Genomic DNA, 21,853 nt, shown 5'->3' with positions numbered 1-21,853 from the left:
AAAATAAACTATTATATATGTTAATATTTTGGCAGTTTGAAAAGCCCAGCTTTAATTGCCTTATTTTTTTAAAGATATTTTTAATTTATTAGTCAGAGACAGTGAGAGAGAGAGAGAGCAAATGATCAGGAGCAGGAGGAAGGGCAGAAGGAGAAGCAGGCTCCCGGCAGAGCAGGGAGCCAGGTAAGGGACTTGATCCCAGGACCCTGGTATCATGACAGGACTGAAGACAGAAGCTTAACAGACTGAGCCACCTAGGCATCCCAGTTGCTTTATTTTTAAAAACAGAAATGCTTTATGACCAAATACTATATTGAAGAAAGACCAGAATTTGGTTTCTTCCTTGGAAATTACCTTTGTATATTCATTCTACTTGACTAAAGGCAGTAATTGTTATTCTTTACCTTCTGTGTAATCATCCAAGTTAGCAGATTCCTTAACTCCCAAATATAACTCTTTGTGTCTTATGCTGACTTTATATGCTCTATTATTTTTAAAATATAGTTATTGCCTATGAAAGAGTTGAGGTCCTTCCATTTATTTTAAACTTATTTTGCTCTGATTAATAGGTAGCTATACTAGAACCATTCTCATTCTAAGAACCTATAGTACCCACACCACTGTTCTGAGTTGTTTTGTGTCTACCAAATATATGAGTTGAAATCCTAATCCCCAATACCTGTGAATGTGACTATGATTACAAATAGCGTTTGCAGATGTAGTCAAGTTAGGATGAAGTCATACTGCAGTAAGGTAAATTGGGAGATACTTCATGTTCTAAAGGCCTCAAAGAAGTATACCCTCTTATATTTCTATATTAGACCTCTATACCTTTATATGAAGTATATTTGTATGTTTCACATAAATACTGTTCCTTAGGAATTTAGTCTTGAGATTACTATAATAATTGGTTTAAAAATACTTCCTGTGTAGCTCTCTTCATAACTGAATGTCCCTCCCCCCTGCATGAAAGATAAAATAGACCCAGTATCAGTGTGTATAATCAAATCAAATCAAATCAATCAATGTAAGACAAACAAGAGCTTTTCTCTGAATTTGAACACCAGTAATGAACATCAGGAATCAATAAGGACTCTTCACAATACTGGCATCACTTAAGAGATCTTCCTGTAATTCACTAGCTGTCTGCATACTCTCCTCATTGCCACCTTCATTTCTTGATTCCTGAATGTATAGATGACCGGATTCAGGAAGGGAGTGAGAACAGCATCAAAGATGGCCAGAAACTTATCCAGGTGTATGGTGGGAGTTGGCCATGTATAAAAAAAAATCAAAGGACCAAAGAACAAGAATACCACAGTGATGTGAGCTGAGAGTGTGGACAGAGCCTTGGATGAACCAGCTGAAGAGTGTTTCTGAACAGTGAGAATGATGATGATATAGGAAATGATCAGTATGAAGAAGAAGCAAACAGAAATGAACCCACTATTGGCTGTGACCATAAACTCTAGTTGGTAGGTGTCTGTGCAGGCAAGTTTGATGAACCGAGGCAGGTCACAATAAAAACTGTCCAATACATTAGGACCACAGAAGGGCAAGTTTACCACAAAAGCCAGTTGCATCACAGAGTGGATGAGGCCAGTCATCCAGGCAGCCACTAAAAAGAAGATGCACATTCTTGGGCTCATGATGGTCAGATAGTGGAGAGGCTTACATATGGCAACGTATCTGTCAAAGGCCATGGCAATGAGCAGCACCATCTCCACACCACCAATGACGTGGATAAAGAAGATTTGAGCGATGCAGCCACCAAAGGAGATGACCTTATGCTTTCTGAAAAGATCATAAATCATCTTGGGAGAAGTGGCTGAAGAAAGTCCCAGGTCAATGAAGGAGAGGTTGGCCAACAGAAAGTACATGGGGGAGTGCAAGTGAGGGTCACAAGTCACAGTGAGCATGATGAGGGAGTTTCCCATCATGCTTGCCACATAAAACGTGGAGGAGAACACAAAAAGGAGAAGTTGGATCTCCCAGGAGTTGGTGAGTCCCAGAAACACAAACTCTGACACCACAGAGTGATTCATTCTATCCATTGGCTTTGTTGGCACGGCTCCCTGAAGAAGGACAATAGGGGAAAATGACAATTATACTAATTATGTTAATAGACTGGGAGAGAAGTCAAAAACATGAAAGCCTGTTTGTACTATAGCATTAGGACCTACCTGCTATGTTTATGGCCTCTCAACTGCGATTATCCAGAAGAATTGGAGCTATCTTGTGGAGCTGCTCTCTACCACCAGGTCGTCTTTGCATTTGATACCCTGTGCTTCCTCTCAGGGTTGATGCCATGATTCCTCATTCATGAGATATAACATAGTCAGCATGAGCCAAACCTTTTGATTTGGGGTTCAAAACTAATACAATCTGGCCCCAGTCACATAGAACTAATCACTGTTGCAATCCCTTCCAAGTCCATAAGCATTTTTTTGGAAGACAGACCTTTCTTCTCTTCCATCCCAGCCCCTCACTCAGGGAATATATTCATCTTTAATATTACTTAAATGTTTACAACATGTACAAAGTCTTGCTTTATTATTACTAACACTTTTTACTGTCCCTTCTTTTAAATGAACTGAGTACAGTCCTAACTCACCAACCCAAGCATGAGCTTTTTGAAGGAAAGATGACTTATTCATAGTTGCACTCCCTGAAGCAGTGGAAATTGTGGTTCGCATAGTAGCACACGTCCATGAACTGTATGTTACCTGTCCATATCATATTGGGAAAAAAGTTTGTGTAGGTTTATTTAGAAATAAATTTCTAAATTATTAGAAATTTGTCTAGAAATTTGACATTTCAGTGATGCCCAAGTTTCTCATTTTGCATTTTACAAAAGTATTAGTCTATTAAAGAAAAAGTCTTAGGAGTGTCTGGATGGTCAGGCACTTTTGATCAAGATGCAACTCTTGATCTTGGGGTTGTGAGTTTGAATTCCACATTGGGTATAGAGAATACTTAAATAAATAAATATTTTTAAAAAGAAAAAAAGTAAAAAGTTTAAACGTCAACACAGGTAAAAAGAGCAACATTGCCTTAGGATACTTAACACCTGCTGTGAAAAGCTTAAAACTATGAAATGTATCATAATGTAGTGGAAATAATTTTATGAAAATCTCTAAAAAAGAATTAATCACAGAAACAGCATAGTTTAGTAGAAAGAATATGGGTTAGGGATTTTTATTTCCAAAATTTATACAAATGTTCAACCACCCATAGGTTGATCTTGGACAGGATACTTAAAGTCTTGAGCCTCAGTTTATTTATTTATGAAATTGTAACTAGAAAGTAATTGATGTATCTTAGTCGTACAGCTATATTAGGTATTCAGCAAATGTTAAGTTTACTTCTCTTTACTTCACTTGCCCAAAATAGACCTACACAAGACATAATTAATGAGAATGAATAAGAAAACAAAATACTGTTAACCAATAGGGATCATCAAACGTCCATATCATAAAAATATTTTTTTATCATTCATATCAAAAGTCATTCATTATCATTCATTAAAATATATTTTTATGATATGGAAGTTTGACTTATTTGTGGAGCAAAACAAATAGCATGGAGGACATGGGGAGTTAGAGAGGAGAAGGGAGTTGGGGGAAATTGGAAGGGGAGGTGAACCATGAGAGACTATGGACTCTGAAAAACAATCTGAGGGGTTTGAACTGGCGGGGGTGGTGGGAGGTTGGGGTACCAGGTGGTGGGTATTATAGAGGGCCCAGATTGCATGGAGCACTGGTGTGGTGAAAAAATAATGAATACTGTTATGCTGAAAATAAATAAAAAATAAAATTTTTTTTAAATTTTTTCTTTTTTTATTTCTTTTCAGTGTTCCAGAATTCATTGTTTATGCACCAAACCCAGTGCTCCATGCAATACGTGCCCTCCATAACAGCCACTACCAGGCTCACTCAACCCTCCACCTCTCTCCCCTCCAAAACCCTCAGTTTGTTTCTCAGAATCCACAGTCTCTCATGGATCATAAAATACATTTCAATAAGTAATTATTAATATAGTATTCACATTCTCTTAGTGGTAGAAATTAAACTATCTTCTTTTTTTTATTTGCTCTAAAAGAACACTATTTCTTAATAATGCTTACCACAAAGGTGAGTTGTTATTTGTTTCATATATCCTTCCCAACTTGACTTCAAGCCCCATGCAGTTATGGACCACATCTATCTTGTTTAACACAATGTATCAAAAATTTAGAATCACTCCATGGGGCACCTTGGTGGCTTAGTCAATTAAGCATCTGACTCTTAATTTTGGCTCAGGTCATGATCTCAGCATTATGAGATAGAGCCCAGCGTCAAGCTCTACACTAGACATGGAGCCTGCTTAAGATTCTTCTCTCTCCCATACCCTCTGCCCACCTCCCTCTCAAAAAAAAAAAGAAAAGAAAAGAAAAGAAAAAAGAAATTTAGAATCACTCCAGAAACATAAAAAGGACAAATAAATATTGGCTGAAAGGGTAAATAAAAATAACTGTTTGAGTTAGAGACTGGCCATGTAAGGAAAGAAATTCAGGAAAGTGAAAATTTTGCCTGAAGGAAAACCAGAAGTAGGAATAGAATTAAAAAGAAGTCTTCAATCAAGTCAAAGAGACTGAAATTAATGAGGTCAACTTTGGGACCTACTGATGAGCTTTAGGAAATCTAGGAAGATCTCTAGTCATTATAGATCAGAAAATAAATACACAAATATGTTAAATAACTTGACCAAAACCATAAATTCACTTAGTGTTAGAGCTTGTATCAGAACTCAGGTTTACAGAGTCCAAGATCAGCCGACTTTCCAATTCCCTACCTTCTTTCATTTATCTATGACTTACTGAGGATACAGCCTGAACAAAAGCATGTAGCAGGGTGATAGTAGAAAATTGTTGGAGGAAAGATGAGCCCCTAGTAGCTGATGATTGCCCTTTATTGATAATGCTGGTAGCTGATGTCTTAGCCTCCACGATTAATAATCTCTGACACTGCCCATCAACAAATTAATGTACCTCGGTGTCCTGGAAAAGTTGGGTATTCTTTAAAACATTTGTTCTTGTTATAATTTTTCAGGCAAATGCTCTTATTTAGAATAGATGGTTTTTTGGATGAACTCGATATAAAATGCTAGTTTAATCTGTTCTGCTCAATCTTTTCCTCCCTGAGGGACTGGGACTCCTGAAGAGGGTCCAGCATGAGCTAACCACTTATGCCATAATGTTGCCTGTATTCAAGTGCTGCTTTCTTAGTGAAATCACTTTGACTCTGTCAACCTGAGTAGTTTTCTGTTTCTAGCGTTTCGTTTTAACTCTCTTAATGAATTATAAGACTACCCTAATATTTCTTCATAAACTCCACAGTGTCTAGAATAATGCTGGAGAATATAACAGGTCTTCAGTAAAAAGCTTCAGTCCCCCATTTGAATCCAAGTGTACTGAGGTTGATCATCAATCTCAGTGTGGATGCAGGGACTCCAGACTTTATCTGGGACTTCAATATTAAATATAGGCTCTGTTTATGATTGCATTGCTCTTTGGCTTAATCTCTGTTTTAACTCTTACATCTTACAACAATAATTTCTATTATTTTTTGAAGAAGCTACAATGGAACAATGAAATGAGTATAGTCTTCAATATCTGAAAAACCATATTTCACATTCTGTCACCTAATAACTTGGTGACCTTGAGTAACATACATTTCATCTCTGGGTCCTTTTCCCATCTGAAAAATGGAGAAAATAGTGTCTTACATAACTGAAAATATGAGAAAATACATGTCACCAAATCTAGTTAATTCTTTCTCTTTAATGCCTTTTGGTAATGCAAATAAACTGTATGTCCATAGTGAGGTCATATATAAATAAATCTTGGTAAATTAATACAGTGGGTTGAATTATTTGGGAAGTAAATGAATGAACCAGATATATATATTTGTCACCATAAAAAAAATCTCAAAAAATAAAATGTTGAATAAAAAATCAAATTATAAAATCATACATGTAAACTGAAAAAATTTTTATAAATTCCAAATAAATACATATTATTAAATATAAATAAATACATAGGTAGTAGAAATATGAAAGTTTGAATAAGAAGGATATCTAACCAACTTCAGAATAGTGTTTTTCTCTGTGGAGGAAAAGAGAGGACTCTGACAACGTGATTGATGTCAATTGTTTTTGTAATGACTTACTACTCAAGAAAGTCTGATAAAATGACATGTTTATTGTTAAATCTTGACGTTAAATACACAGTGCCCACCATATGGTTTTGAGTACTTTTCTTTTTTTATTTTTTTATTGTGTTATGTTAGTCACCATACAGTACATCATTAGTTTTTGATGTAATGTTCCATGATTCATTGTTTGCGTGTAACACCCAGTGCTCCCTGCAATACGTGCCCTCCTTAATACCCACCGCCAGACTCACCTATCGCCCCACTCCTCTCCCCTCTAAAATGGCTGAAGTATGTTTCACAGTTTCTTTCTAAGATAACACATCTGCCGTGTATTGCTTCTTTTACTTCCAACTCCCTCCTTTCAACAATTATCACCAGATCTACCGCAAAGCTTCAGCAAGATTCTCTCCTCAAGTGTTTCTCCTGCTCCAACAATAATCTATCTGCTCTCAAAACAAATCCAGCCACAGTATTAATAGTTTAGTGATTCCTCTTTTGCCTCCAGATGAACACAACCTCATAATAAGGCATTCAAACCTGTCTGGAGTCTGGAATTTTCCAGCCTCATTTTTCTACCTCATTTTATTACATCCTTCCTCACACCCAAGTTCCAACAATATCTATTTATTATCTGAAAATAGCACATCATACATATGCCTCCATGCCTTTAAACATACTTTTTCTTCTTCAATTCCCCTTCCACTCTTTCCACCCACTGCTCTTCTTTCTGGAAGAATACAATCCATGCCTCAAAGTAAACACATGCTATAATGTTTAGACTCCTTTCCCTACCACCTCTTTAAAATTTAAGCAGATTTATACCTTCCTTGTCCACATTCCTACTCATAACACTTTGGTCATGCCCCAGAGCATTACATATCACCTTACATTATGGTTAGTTTTATTTGTAGATGAATTGATGTTGAGGAATTGGAAATATTATCCTTTTTTATAATCTCAACTGCTATGACATAATTAGAATAAAAAAGGAGGGAGAGAAACACTAAAAATATTGCCTCCATCAAAATTGACTAATGGTTCTAATAATGTGGAAATATGACCTAGACATAATAAGGATAGCCTTCAATGTGGGAAAATCAGATTGCAATTGAAATAGTAATAGGGATAACAGCTTTGTATTTAAAATATCATGTATTTATAATAAAAAAGAGAGAAAGGATATAATTGGATGATTTTCAAAAAATAAACCATGAAAATATGATGACATAACTAGGAAAGATGGATAAAAAGACTGGGAAGAGTTCTGAAGAGAGAAAAAATAGAAGATAGGTTATGAAGGTGAAGAAGAATTAAGTAAAGAATAAAAATGTCAAATTTTTAAAAGGAAGAAGGAAAAAGTATATGATTATGTAGATGTAGTATATAATTTCAATGAGAAGACAAGGAATACTTTAAGTAAGAGGTAGATTATCAGGTATGATTTTTGTTACTTTCTAGACTCATTTTCCAGAAATTCTGTAATTCTAAACAATTTATGGTACTATGTCTGCTGCTATCTTTCAAGTGCTTCTTGAGATTTATCACTTTCTCTGTAAGCTTTATCCCTTACACACATCTAGCTGTGAATATATTTGTCTTTTTGCTCTCCAATCTCCTTTACCCTACATAAGAACCACAAAATTGAGGAAGGTGAATTTTAAGGAGCAGGAGCTATAAATATGGGATACCCCCCTATAGTGGGGAAGAAAGAAATCAAAAGTAAATTTTCCCCAGATGTACTAAAAGGAAGAGAAATGCATAGCCAAATACCAAGGAATATAGAAATTCACACAACAAAGTTTTAAATCCACTTGAGGCATAGTCCGGACCAATTTTCCACCCTGAGCAGGAGTCACAGACAGGATTCTGGATCAAGACATTAGGATAGGATGTTTATTCACTTGGAATTCATCAAATATCTACAGTCAACCTCCTAGCTGATTATATTTTGAAACCACCTTATCCTAGCTTGGCTGTGCTCCAAAGAAAAAGTCTTTCAATGGTTTTTCTCAAACACAACCATTGGTTTTAACTAACTAAATATCCATAATATAAAAGAAAAGCCCTAACTCTTTGCTTTGTATTGTGATTAATCCTTTTTCTGGACCCATATAGAATTTATCAATCTTCCAGAAATGGATTCCCAGATATCTAATACTTTATAGATGAAAGAAATATTGGTAGCTGGGCTTCCAAATAATAGAATTATCAAGCTGAAATGGAGCCACGTCTCCTAGGTTTCAAAATCTAAGCCATCATTCATATAAATTTCCTTCTCAATCCAAAAATATTGAGGTTTTGGGAGCACCTGGATGGCTCAGTCATTAAGCACCTGCCTTAAGCAGGGTCCTGGGATCAAGCTGTCTTTGGGGGCGGGGCCTGCTCAGCAGGAAGCCTGGCTCCCTCTTCTACTTCCCCTGCTTTTGTTCCCATTCATGCTGTCTTTCTCTCTGTCAAACATATAAATAAAATCTTTTTAAAAAAATATTGAGGTTATTTTATTGGGGCGCCTGGGTGGCTCAGTGGGTTAAAGCCTCTGCCTTCGGCTCAGGTCATGATCTCAGGGTCCTGGGATAGAGCCCCACATCAGGCTCTCTGCTCAGCGGGGAGCCTGCTTCCCTCCCTCTCTCTGCCTGCCTCTCTGACTGCCTCTCTGTGTACTTGTGATCTCTCTCTCTGTGTCAAATGAATAAATAAAATCTTTTAAAAAAATATTGAGGTTAGAACTTCCCTCATCTAAAATATCCTGCACATTGTTTCTCAAATTATCACAAATCTTTCTAATTTTACCTAAGTAAAATTCTGCTGCTTCTAACTTAAGATCATTTCTTTTACTTTTAGTAACTGCATGCAATATGAAAAATTTGTGTCCCTTTAACTTTTTTGCATTTCTTATACCCTGCTTTTTATGCCTATCAATGAACTTTTTACGCACATAAGCTCAACCAACCAAGTCATCCCTTAGCTTTCTGAATGCTAACTGAAGTAAGTCAGTCAGAGAAAGACAAATACCATATCATTTCACTCACATGTGAAATGTAAGAAGCCAAAGAAAGAAAGAAGAAAGAACAAACAAACAAACAAAAAACAGATTCTTACATACAGAGAGCAAACTTGTGGTTGCCTGAGGAGAGGGGGAAGGAGGATTGGGTAAAGTAGGTGAAGGGGATTAAGATTATATTTATCGTGATAAGCACTGAGTAATACATGGAGGGGCTGAATCATTATATTGTACTTCTAGCGTCCTGGGCCCATTATATTGTACTTCTAAAGCTTGTATATTAATTATACTTGAATACTGTATATTAATTATACTTGAATAAAAATTGAATAATAATTAATTTAATTTTAAAAAACTCAAATCCTTTCATACTTCCTCTTACAATCTCTTTCTCATCTACCTTTCTACTCCAAAAATGAAAAAAAGAAAAAGCAAATTTCTCAATTTTCTCTAAATCCTCCCACATTTTACTAACAGTTTACAAAACTACACAAAACATTGTAAAATTCTGCACAAGAGAGCAGGAGAACTAATTTGACCTCCTGGTAGATTCCATTTTGTTTTTAAATTTTCCACACAGCATATTTTAGGATGACATGTACATTGGAAATAATTTATTCAGCTTTGGGTCTTTGGGTGTCTCCTCTATTCAGGGATTTATGATACTCTTCTATCTTACAAATTATACAAGTAACTAATAAATGTACTTCCCTCTTCACAGAAAATTATGTCTATACTTCACCTTATTTGAAAAGCTTATAATCCTTGTTTTCTTAGTTATGTGTGTCACCAATGTTTCTCACCTCTTTGTCAAATTGCAGGGTGTGAGAATCATTTATATAATCATCACAGGTAACAGAATGCTGGAACCTAAACATTATAAATCCATATGACTTTTCTAATATCTTTCACATTATCATATCACTGTGTGATTGTAGTTAAAAGTAAAGGTCAGCTAGCATTCTCCAATATGTCAGTACCCAATTATTCTCCACTATTGGTCAATTGGTTATCTCAAATGCCATCTACTGTGCTTTAGAATAACACTTACATACCTGAGGATATGACTCATGTTCATGGGAAGTCCAACAAAGAACCATGTCTGACACTAGAGCTGCTCTCCTTATTATTAAATTTATTACCATCTGCCCATTTTTCCTGTATAAATAAGAGGATTTTCATGGAGTCCTAGATTTTCATTTGTTCTTTAACACAAAGTGCCATAAAATCTTGCCATATGTGGAAATAAAGCAAATTAAGAGTTGTAGACAACAGTGAGCAAGTGACACTGCAGACAGGAGTTTAGAAGAAGCTCATGGATCAAGGGACTTTATCCCTAGGGACCTTTTGGTTTGACCTGAGCAACCAAAGTTCCTAAAAATTCATAATTATATACTAGAGAAGAAGAAGAAAAGACATATTTATCAATATAGTAGGTTAGAATAGACTATATTCAAGATGTTACCTTGACTTATAACTCACAAATATTTCAATATATAGCTTACAGACTTCCCTTTTTACTCTTGCCCCAGTACCCAGAAATACCAGAGTAAGCCCTTTTCCATCTGCTAGTTCAAAAACATAAGGAGCCCAAAGTGGTCAAAGACTTTTTCACTTTGGAAACATTCTTCTCTGGAGCAGTAGGCCCTGCAAACCTACAAAACCAAAGTCCACAAGAATAAATATAGGGGGCATAAATTTCTCCAACAAATTCTTTGTTCTTAATATTTGAGTGACTTTTTCCACTTTGAATTCATATATTCCAACTTTAGGAAAGATAGCAATGTATACATTGGCCAATGGTTTAAGATGTATACTGCATCAAATAGCTTCCTAAACATGCAAGGATTTATACCAACCTCTCAGTTGATACAAAAGCTGAGCACTCTCTAGCTCATTACACCATTCTATCACTCTTATTTCTGGGTCATGGAGGGCAAATACCTCTAGTGAATCATATAGGTATAAACACATTGTCACACTTTATTTTATTTATATATTTCTCCAGAGCCAGTGTTGTATAGCAAATGATAAGTAAGACAGGAAAGGTATTCTCTAAATCTATGAATGGTAGTGCTAGCAGAAGCAACATGAGTAGAGGAAAAAATCAGACCCCAGAATAAATTTATATAGCCATGAAGACAGGTCTCTAATCCTTCCAGAAAAGGTGGACACTGGGTTTCCTGAGAGTATGGTGAGGTATAATACCATAGAAAGTATTGAGGCTTTACTTTCGCATTGGCAGCTTGGGCACTCAACCATGATGGTAGAGAGATCACCCTTGGTGAAGAGAAATTCATGTTGTTGAGTCTACACAGAGACTTGTTGCTATGTCCACTGTTTAGACTTCCTAGGGAAACAGATTCTGAGAGGAAGATAAACACAGGAAACTTGTTAGGGAATGCTATGAGGATTCATTAATTCCATTTGAAAGTAGGGAATTAAGCAGAAAGTGACAAAGGCAGAAGTTGGATGACAGTAGTTAACAACAAGGATCTCTGCACATGGGATGAGATTCTAAAATCTTGAATTTTTGCTTCTGCCTAGTGCCCAGAAAGGAAGTTGCCATAAACCAAATTTAATGGGACTCTTGTTATGTCACTGATGAAAATTTTCCTCTTGTTGTAGAAACCAGGACTTCTAAACCCAAGTTGCCTAGAGCTCCAACAATGAGAAGTTCAGACTTCCCAAATGTACCCTGGTTCCTGGATCCATATATGCTACTTCACTGGGACACAGCTCTAAATAAAAATTACTGATTGTTTATACATGCAGTATTCTAGAGAATGCCACCACATTCTCAAAATATCATCTACAAGCTAGTGCTTCAAATGAAAATGGAGGAAGCCACTCCACTGGTCCAGCAGATTACAGGTGGTGCAGTATAATGGAGACAGTAGAGCCAACTCCCTCACCTCTTTTTTTAAGGTAGAGCTTTGGTATGATATGATATTTGTGAGATGTCATGTCCATATGTAAAATACTCTGTAATTTGTAGGAAAATGGCTGTCACAAAATGATAGCAATTTGCCTTAAGATTATCCCAGTGATGCTTCCTATAACCTTCACATCTTACCTCTTCTTACCAATAATTTTTTTAATTCCATTATGTATTCCAGGTAGTATAACCCAAGCAGTTGGGCCCTTTGCAGAACCTGAAACTGCTGCAAAAGAACCTTTTCCAAATCTAGGCTTCCCTCTGAGCTAACAACATTCATGTCATCTGGTTTAGGTGTTAGAATAGTAGTCCTGTATATAAACTATGCTTTTTTCAGAAAGGGTAAAAGCCATACTGTGTCCGTAGAAGCTGCACCATTTTGTGTTCCCACCAACATCTTCACCAACTCTTGTAATCTTTTCTCTTTTTGCTAACAGGCTTCACAAGGGTGAAAGGTGATATTTCATTTTGGTGTTGATTTGCATTTCCCTGACAATCAGTGATATTGATCTTTTTATATACCTGTGCCCATTTGTATGTTTTCTTTGGAGAAATGCCTATTCAACCCTTTTGCCCATTTATTAATTAGATTGTGTTTCTGTTTTGGGTGGGGTTTTTTTGCCACTGAATTGTTTGAGTTTCTTATGTATTTTGAATGTTAATTCCTTATCAGATAAAAGGTTTATAAATATTTCCTTCAATACTATAATTTTTCTTTTTTTTTCCAATTTATTTATTTTCAGAAAAACAGTATTCATTATTTTTTCACCACACCCAGTGCTCCATGCAAGCTGTGCCCTCTATAATACCCACCACCTGGTACCCCAACCTCCCACCCCCCCGCCACTTCAAACCCCTCAGATTGTTTTTCAGAGTCCATAGTCTCTCATGGTTCATCTCCCCTTCCAATTTACCCAAAAGCACATACCCTCCCCAATGTCCATAACCCTACCCCACTTCTCCCAACCCCCCTCCCCCCAGCAACTCACAGTTTGTTTCGTGAGATTAAGAGTCACTTATGGTTTGTCTCCCTCCCTATCCCATCTTGTTTCATGGAGTCTTCTCCTACCCTGATATGAGGAAGTGGTGATGCAACATGGGGGCTTAAGTGGGTATAATTTATCTTTTGACTCTATGATTATTTATTTGTTTGTGTTGGTTTGGGGTGTTTTTGTTTTTTAGTTTGATTTAGGCCAACTTTTCTAATTTTGGTTATGTTGCTTGTGCCTTTGGTGTCATTTGAGAGAGGTCATTGCCAAACCCAATAAAGCTCTTCTTCTATGTATCCTCTATGAGTTTTACAGTTCCATCACTTACATTTGAGTCTTTAATCCATTCTGAGTTGTTTTTGTATAAGTTGTAACATAAGGATCCAGTTTCATTCTTTTGCCTGTGGATATTCAGTTTTTCCAAGCCTTTTGTTGAAGAGACTACACTTTCCCCATTGTGTATTCTTGGAACCCTTGTCAAATATTAGTTGGTCATATATGTATAAGTTTACTATTGGTGTCTTTAGTCTGTTCCATTGGTCTGTATGTCTGTTTTATGCCAGTGCCATATTGTTTTAACTGCAAAAGATTCTGAAGTCAGGAAATATGATGCCTCCAGCTTTGTTCTTCTTTCTCAATATTGCTTTAGCTGTCAAGATCATTTTTAGTTTTATGTAACTTTTAGGATTTTTTTTTCTATTCCTATAAAAAATGATGTTGGAATTTTGATAGGGATTTCATTGAATCTGTGGATATCATTTGGTAATATGGATAATTTAACCATAGTAAGTCTTCTGATGTGTAATCATGGTCTTCCATTTATTTTCATCTGTTTAATTTCTTTCATCAATGATTTGTAAACAGCATGAGTCTTCTACCTCTTTGGTCAAATTTATCTCTATTTTCTTCTTTTTGATGCCATTATTAATGTGACTATTTTCTTAATTTAGGTTTTAGATAACTCACTGTTAATGTATGGAAATGATATAGAATTACCATAGGATCCAGCAATCTCACTTCATGGTATATATTTAAAAGTACTTAAGCAAGAATCTCAAAGAGATATATGCACTTCCATACTCATTGCAGCATTATTCACAATAGATAAGATATGGAAGCAGTCTAAAAATGCATCAACAGATGAATGGATAAAGAAAATCTGGGGGGCACCTAGGTAGCTCAGTCAGTTGGGAAGCTGCCTTCGGCTCATGTCATGATTTGAGGGTCCTGAGATTAAGTCCTGCATCAGCCTCCCTTTCCAGTGGGGAGTCTGCTTTTCCCTTTCCCTTTGCCCCCCAACCCCTCCTCCTGCTCATTCTCTCTCTCTCTCGAATAAATAAATAAAATCTTTAAAAAGTTTTTTTTCCAGTAGATTTTTTATTCTTTATGTGACAGACAGGGATCATTAGTAGGCAGAGAAACAGGCAGAGGTGAGGGGAAGCAGGTGCCCCGCTGAGCAGAGAGTCCAACGTGGGGCTCGATCCCAGGACCCTGAGATCATGACCTGAGCCAAAGGCAAAGGCTTTAACCCCCTGAGCCACCCAGGCACCCCTAAAAAGTTTTTTTAACAGATAAATACTGCATAATTATTCTTATATTATAAAAAATAGTCAAATTTACAGAAACATGGAGCAGGACAGTGGTTTCTGGAACTGTGGGAGGGAGAGATGGGAAGGTTTTAGTCAAAGGGTACAGAGCTTCAGTTCAACAAAATGATAAGTACTAGAGGTCTAATGTACAGTATAAAGCCTGTAGTTAATAATACTGTACTGCATGCATTAAAATATGCTAAAAGGATAGATCTTATGTTATTTTTTTTATCACAAAATAATAAATAAATAATGGGTGGGAAGAAGGGAGGAAACTTTTGGAAGTGATGGTTATGTTTAATAGCATAGATTATGGTGATTTTTTCATGAGTTATACTTAATTCCAAATTTATCAAGTTGTGTATTTTAAGAATATTCAGTTTTTTGTATGTTAATCATACCTCAATAAAGTAGTTTTAAAATAGAAAGAGTAGGGGTGTGTGGGCGGTACCATCAGTTGAGTGACTGACCCTCCATTTCAGCTTGCATTGTGATCTCAGGGAATGGGATCAAGCCCTGGATAGGGCTCTGCACTCAGCAGAGTCTGCTTGAGAGTCTCTCTCCCTCTCTAAAATAAATAAATAAGTCTTTTTAAAAAATAGAAAGACTAAACCATTTGGAAATGATGAAGTAAAGTAGCCATAGCCATGACCTTAGTCCCTATATAAATGGAGTTGACAGAATGATATCATAATTCACTTTTTTGTAGGGTAGGACATAAGGCAGTAGATCAATATTTAGGGTCATTCAGATAGAAATTTGTAATCTTCTACTTCCTAACATAGTCTGGAGTTACTAACAAATGATGAGTTTAACTTGGAGTTACTGGGAAATAATAAAATTTGCAAAGAAGTGTATCAATGTGATTATCCTACAAGTTTCTCCACTTGTTTATTCTTCCTGAGATGGGTAAAAAGAGCTCTGGACACTATTCAGAGTAGCAGAAAGATATACAGGTATGGGCATGGGAGCTGCATGCTCCCGATTGGTTGTTTTTAGTGCTATCAATGCAATATGCCCTGTAGAAGGCTGTTGTTGCTAGGACCTAAATAAATTTTGCTAGTGACTGTAAAATTCTTTGTTTTTAGAGTTAAGGAAACCAAGGTACAGAAAGGATAAATGGCATTGCTGAAGCTAAGGAACAAGTTGGTGGCAAACCCAGAATAATACATTTGACCCTTGGTTTCCAGTCAGTCTGGTTATTTCTACTACTGCATGCTTCTTTTTCTGTGATGGTTCAACCATTGCATCTAGTTGATGGCCCAGGAAATCATAATATAACAAAGCTAGTTTCTTCCGCATAGTCCATGTCTTCACACTTACTCCAGGAATCTCGAATTTTCTGCTCCTACTTTATCTTTCATCTGGAGACCAACACTTGAGACAGCTGCACAACTCTAGTGAATAATTTCTCTAATAAGTAGCATGAAATCATGATTTGACTCCACTCAATCTGCTATTTTTTATATTTGGTTGTGAATTTATCTGTTCCAATTTCCCTATTGAATTACAGAAATAATTCATTTCTGACTCCTTAGATTCATCTCTTTTTTCATGAAGAGTTTCTATCCATCTAACCTACCTGAATCACTATCCAAATCATGATGGAGTCAAAAGACCACAGAATTCAGAATATTTAGATATTCTGAATATTTAGAATTTTTAGAATTTTTAGAATATTATCATCTATCATAAAAAGATAACTGACCGGGACGCCTGGGAGGCGCAGTTGGTTAAACGACTGCCTCTGGCTCAGGTCGTGATCCTGGAGTCCCGGGATCGAGTCCCACATCAGGCTCCCAGCTCCATGGGGAGTCTGCTTCTCCCTCTGACCTTCTCCTCGCTCATGCTCTCTCTCACTGTCTCTCTCTCTCAAATAAATAAAATAAAATCTTAAAAAAAAAAAAAAAGATAACTGACCAGCAGCACTTAAATATTATATGCACAGTTTAATTTTAATATATACTGCTAAATAGTCCTATACGGAAGTCTCATGAGCACAACTGTTTATTTGAAAGAATACATTTTGGGGCACCCGGGTGGCTCAGTGGGTTAAAGCCTCTGCCTTCAGCTCAGGTCATAATCCCAGGACCCTGGGATCATGACCCACATCCGGCTCTCTGCTTGGCAGGGAGTCTGTTTCCCTTCCTCTCTTTCTGCCTGCCTCTCTGCCTACTTGTGATCTCTGTCTGTCAAATAAATAAGTAAAATCTTTAAAATAAATAAATAAAAAGAATACATTAAAATATTTACTTGAATTAGATACTGATTAGATCAAAAGATTCTACATCACTGAAGGGACACAGCCTAATGATTCCTTCTTTTCTCTTGCTCAGTGCATTCATGACCTGTAAGGAGTGGAATTACCATAAGAGAAGCATTGTATCATTCTAGGATTTGTTTCTCTTACAAATCCAGGAACACCTCATCAACATCTTAGCCCATGAGCCTACACCCTGCCATATCACTTGGACCTTCTTTCCATGTTTCAAAAATGGAATCGCTCACTATGCCACAGAGTTGAGGAACTTTCTAGCCCAGCCTTTAAAACAGTATATCTACCCATAGTATTTGGACTTTTCAGCCTAGAGATTGGTTTTTAATTTGGATTTCCCTGATTAATAGTGAAGCTGGACATTATTCACACTGACTGTTTCTTTATCTTAAACTTCTTAAATGTCTTAAAATGCAACAGTTTCTGTGTTTTTAAGTCTCAAATATATATAACCAATATTCGTCATTTAATCCACAAATCTCTTGGCTCTTAGGTCTCTCGGGATATTACTTGTATAAATGAGAATCAGTCTGACTAGTGTTTTTCTCTCTTGGGTTTGGCTCCTTAAAATTCTCATGTCACAGTGCCCAATTATAGCACAGGTCAGAATCATGGAAATAGTGAAATTAAGAGTTATGAAGACTATTTTTTTAAAGATTTTTATTTATTTATTTGACAGACAGAGATCACAAGTAGGCAGAGAGGCAGGCAGAGACAGAGAGGAAGGGAAGCAGGCTTCCCGCTGTGCAGAGAGCCCGATGCGGGGCACGATCCCAGGACCCTGGGATCATGACCTGAGCCAAAAGCAATGGCTTTAACCCACTGAGCCACCCAGGTGCCCCATGAAGACTATATAAAGGGGGATTCATTCAGTCTTAGAAAATGATTCCATCAAAATTTGATTGAAACCAGCTTACCATCCTATCATTTTGTTCTCTCATTAGTGAGTTAAGTAAATACTTCACACATGATCACTTTATACACAAATCATGTTCTTAACTTTTTGAAAATTATGCTTCCACCATTTGGGAGGCCTACCAAGATGTCCAAGTTAATTCACCTTCTGGGGCCAATAAACTGTGTTTCCTCAGCAATGTGCTTCATGAGAATTCAAAGCAGCATGAAAACTTTACCTTCACTGACAGTCTGATCTCTGTTTTATCTTTCTGCTTTGGTAGTTTTTGTTGATTGGTTGGTTTCTGGCTCTTGCCAAGATTTGTTCCAAAGCTGGTTTGCAATGACTAATATATTATTCCTCATTGGTGACAACAGAGATTGTGAATTTGGTTTCATGATTTGATAATTTTTTGATCTCTGTTGGGATGGTGAGGATCCATGAGGGATTGAGTTGTGCCCCCTCCCCCACCAAAATTCATGTTGAAGTCTTAACCCCCAGTAATTCAGAATGTGAACTTAGTTTGGAAATAAGGCCACTGTAAATGTAATGAGTTAAGATTAGGTTGAGCTCTAATCCAATTTGACTGGTGTCCTTTTAAAAAGGGGAAATTTGAACACCAGCAGACTTGACAAGAGGAAAAATAATGTGGAAAAAAAAACAAGGAGAAGACAGCCATCTACAAGTCATGGAGAAAGACTTGGAACTGATCCTTCCCTCACAGCTCTTAGAAGGAAATAACCCTGCCACCACCTTGATTTTGAACTTCTGGTTTCCAGAACTGTGATGCAATAATTTCTGTTGTTTATGATACCTAGTTTGTGGGGCTTTGTTGCACAACTTTAGCAAATTAATACAGGATCTCTCAGATGAGAAATGATGAAGAATTTGGTTTGTTAGGTGTTTTTTAATCTATTTGGGTAAAAATGTGTCTTTTTCCAATGGAAACAGAAAGTTCTTTGAGATCTTATTTCTGTGTGTCTCTACTTTTGATATCTTGGTAAATCTGATTCTATTTTTGATCTGTAGGTAAGATGGTAAAACTGAATCTAGGAGCTTTATGATGGTTATGTTTCTGTAATAAATAAAAATTAAACTCTCATTGTATGAATGTGAAACGTTTTTCTAATAACATTTATGCAAAGCCTTTAAAACAAGAGATTCTGTAAGAATTGGTTTATAGAGATTAACAAGTACTAACATGAATCTAACATACCTCATATTCCGAAGAAGTTTTAAAACCGGAATTTCCATTTTAAATAAGCTAGCTTTTTCTGGATCACCTGGGCATCTCAGTTGGCTAAGCATCCAACTCTTGATTGGGTTAGGTCATGGTCTCATGGTCATGAGACTGAGCTCCATATGAGGGTCCGTGCTGAGCATGGAGTCTGCTTTAGATCCTCTCTCCCTCTCCCTCTCCTCTGCTTGTGAGCACTCTCTTTCTCTCAATTAATTAACTAATTAGTTAATAAATTAATTAGCTTCTTCAGAAACAAATGCTCATGGAATTTACTAACTCAGAAGCATTTTTATATGAGATCATAAGATCATATAATCTAAATAAATTCTTGGACAATACAGACTAATTTGATTTTTTTTACAGAACAGCTATACATTTTCTCCCTGATCTTTGCAGTACAGAGCATAAAACAAGCATTTAAAATGAGAAAAAAATGTAAAACCACATGACCAATTTGTTACACTTCTGACAATTCTGTAGTGTGTCCACTTAAACATAATGTCTAATATCCTTAGCAATTTTAATACTTTGATTTAGTGTAAAGTTATTAATGAATATTCTTTGGATAATTTTTTAAAAGGTTAAATATTGAACAATTGGTCAGTGTGTGACTTATGTCTTTATAGAATATCTATACATTTTGATCAAGTTAATCAGTGTGCTCATTTAAGAATAATATTTATTGCCTATAGGAAGGTATAAGTAGGATGTGTGTGGCGTTGGACATTATATTTAATGTGCTCATGAGCTTTGCTAGTTTACTAAAATGATTGTATATGACAGACAATTCTCAATTACCTTCAAAACTCTCAATAAAATAGATATTAGCTATGTTGGTTAAAAGTCATAATTAATATGGGTGACTGAGAATATAACAGAAGTAACATCACCAAAAAGTATCACTAACTATGCAAGTAATAGAATCTGGCTTATCAAGGGGGAAAAATGTATATTTTCCTTGTGATAAAGTGTTGCTTCAGAATGTGTAAAGAAATAGTAAAAAATAAAAACAAATAGATACAGAAAGCTGTAGATGATTTTCAGGAAATAAATTTTATTTGCTTTGGCTATATATATAACTTTAATTTTTAATTTATTTAAATACTAATTGAAAGGGATACACATACCCTGATGTCTATAGCAGCATTATCAGCAATAGCCAAATTATGGATAGAGCCCAAATGTCCATCAACTGATGAATAGGTAAAGAAGACATAATATATAGATGTAACATATATACACAGTGGAAAGTTACTCAGCCATAAAAAAGAATGAAATCTTGCCATTTGTAACAACGTGGAGGGAGTTAAAGGGGATTATGCTGGGTGAAATAAGTCAGATAAAGACAAATATCAAATGATTTCACTCAAATGTGGAATTTAAGGAACAAAACAAATGAAAATGAGGGATAAATCAAAGAGTAAAACCAGGAAACAAACTCTTAACTATAGAGAACAAACTGATGGTCACCAGAACTGAGATTCGGGGGAGGGGTGTGGGTGAAATGAGTGATGGGGAATAAAGAGTGCATTTGTTGTGATGAGCACTAGGTATTGCATGAAAATGTTAAATCACTATATACATCTGAAACTAATATTACACTGTAGGTGCACCTGGGTGGCTCAGTTGGTTAAGCATCCGACTCTTGGTTTCAGCACAGGTCATATCTTGGTTGTAGGATCGAGCCTTGCATTGGGCCTTGTGCTCAGTGCAGTCTTTTTTTTTTTCTTTTCTTTTTTTTTTCAATTTATTTATTTTCAGAAAAACATTATTCGTTATTTTTTCACCACACCCAGTGCTCCATGCAAGCCGTGCCCTCTATAATACCCACCACCTGGTACCCCAACCTCCCACCCCCCCCCGCCACTTCAAACCCCTCAGATTGTTTTTCAGAGTCCATAGTCTCTCATGGTTCACCTCCCCTTCCAATTTACCCAAATTCCCTACTCCTCTCTAACGCCCCTTGTCCTCCATACTGTTTGTTATGCTCCACAAATAAGTGAAACCATATGATAACTGACTCTCTCTGCTTGACTTATTTCACTCAGCATAATCTCTTCCAGTACCGTCCATGTTGCTACATAAGTTGGGTATTCATCCTTTCTGATGGAGGCATAATACTCCATAGTGTATATGGACCACATCTTCTTTATCCATTCATCCGTTGAAGGGCATCTTGGTTCTTTCCATAGTTTGGCGACCATGGCCATTGCTGCTATAAACATTGGGGTACAGATGGCCCTTCTTTTCACGACATCTGTGTCTTTGGGGTAAATACCCAGGAGTGCAATTGCAGGGTCATAGGGAAGCTCTATTTTTAATTTCTTGAGGAATCTCCACACTGTTCTCCAAAGTAACTGCACCAACTTGCATTCCCACCAACAGTGTAAGAGGGTTCCCCTTTCTCCACATCCTCTTCAACACATGTTGTTTCCTGTTTTGTTAATTTTGGCCATTCTAACTGGTGTAAGATGATATCTCAATGTGGTTTTAATTTGAATCTCCCTGAGGGCTAATGATGAACATTTTTTCATGTGTCTGATAGCCATTTGTATGTCTTGATTGGAGAAGTGTCTGTTCATATCTTCTGCCCATTGTTTGATGTGTTTGCCTGTTTCGTGTGTGTTGAGTTTGAAGAGTTCATTATAGATCCTGGATATCAACCTTTTGTCTGTACTGTCATTTGCAAATATCTTCTCCCATTTCGTGGGTTGCCTCTTTGTTTTTTTGAC

The 21,853-nt window shown here is 36.5% G+C and overlaps 1 protein-coding gene across 1 annotated transcript; it reads right to left on the bottom strand.

The window, feature by feature from the left end:
- Positions 1–1,115: 1,115 nt before the first annotated feature.
- LOC122893217 (olfactory receptor 4F3/4F16/4F29-like) lies at positions 1,116–2,054 on the bottom strand. The gene has a single exon (XM_044230089.1). It carries the CDS (start codon positions 2,052–2,054, stop codon positions 1,116–1,118), a length of 939 nt encoding a protein of 312 aa, XP_044086024.1.
- Positions 2,055–21,853: the final 19,799 nt, after the last annotated feature.

This window comes from Neovison vison, chromosome 13 (assembly GCF_020171115.1).
Source record: "Neovison vison isolate M4711 chromosome 13, ASM_NN_V1, whole genome shotgun sequence".
In the NCBI taxonomy this organism is placed as follows: domain Eukaryota; kingdom Metazoa; phylum Chordata; class Mammalia; order Carnivora; family Mustelidae; genus Neogale; species Neogale vison.
This window is presented reverse-complemented; position numbering and strand designations above follow the sequence as displayed.

Coding starts and splice junctions, on each gene's coding strand:
- LOC122893217 (XM_044230089.1), bottom strand. CDS start 2,054: ATGGATAGAATGAATCACTCTGTGGTGTCAGAGTTTGTGTTTCTGGGA.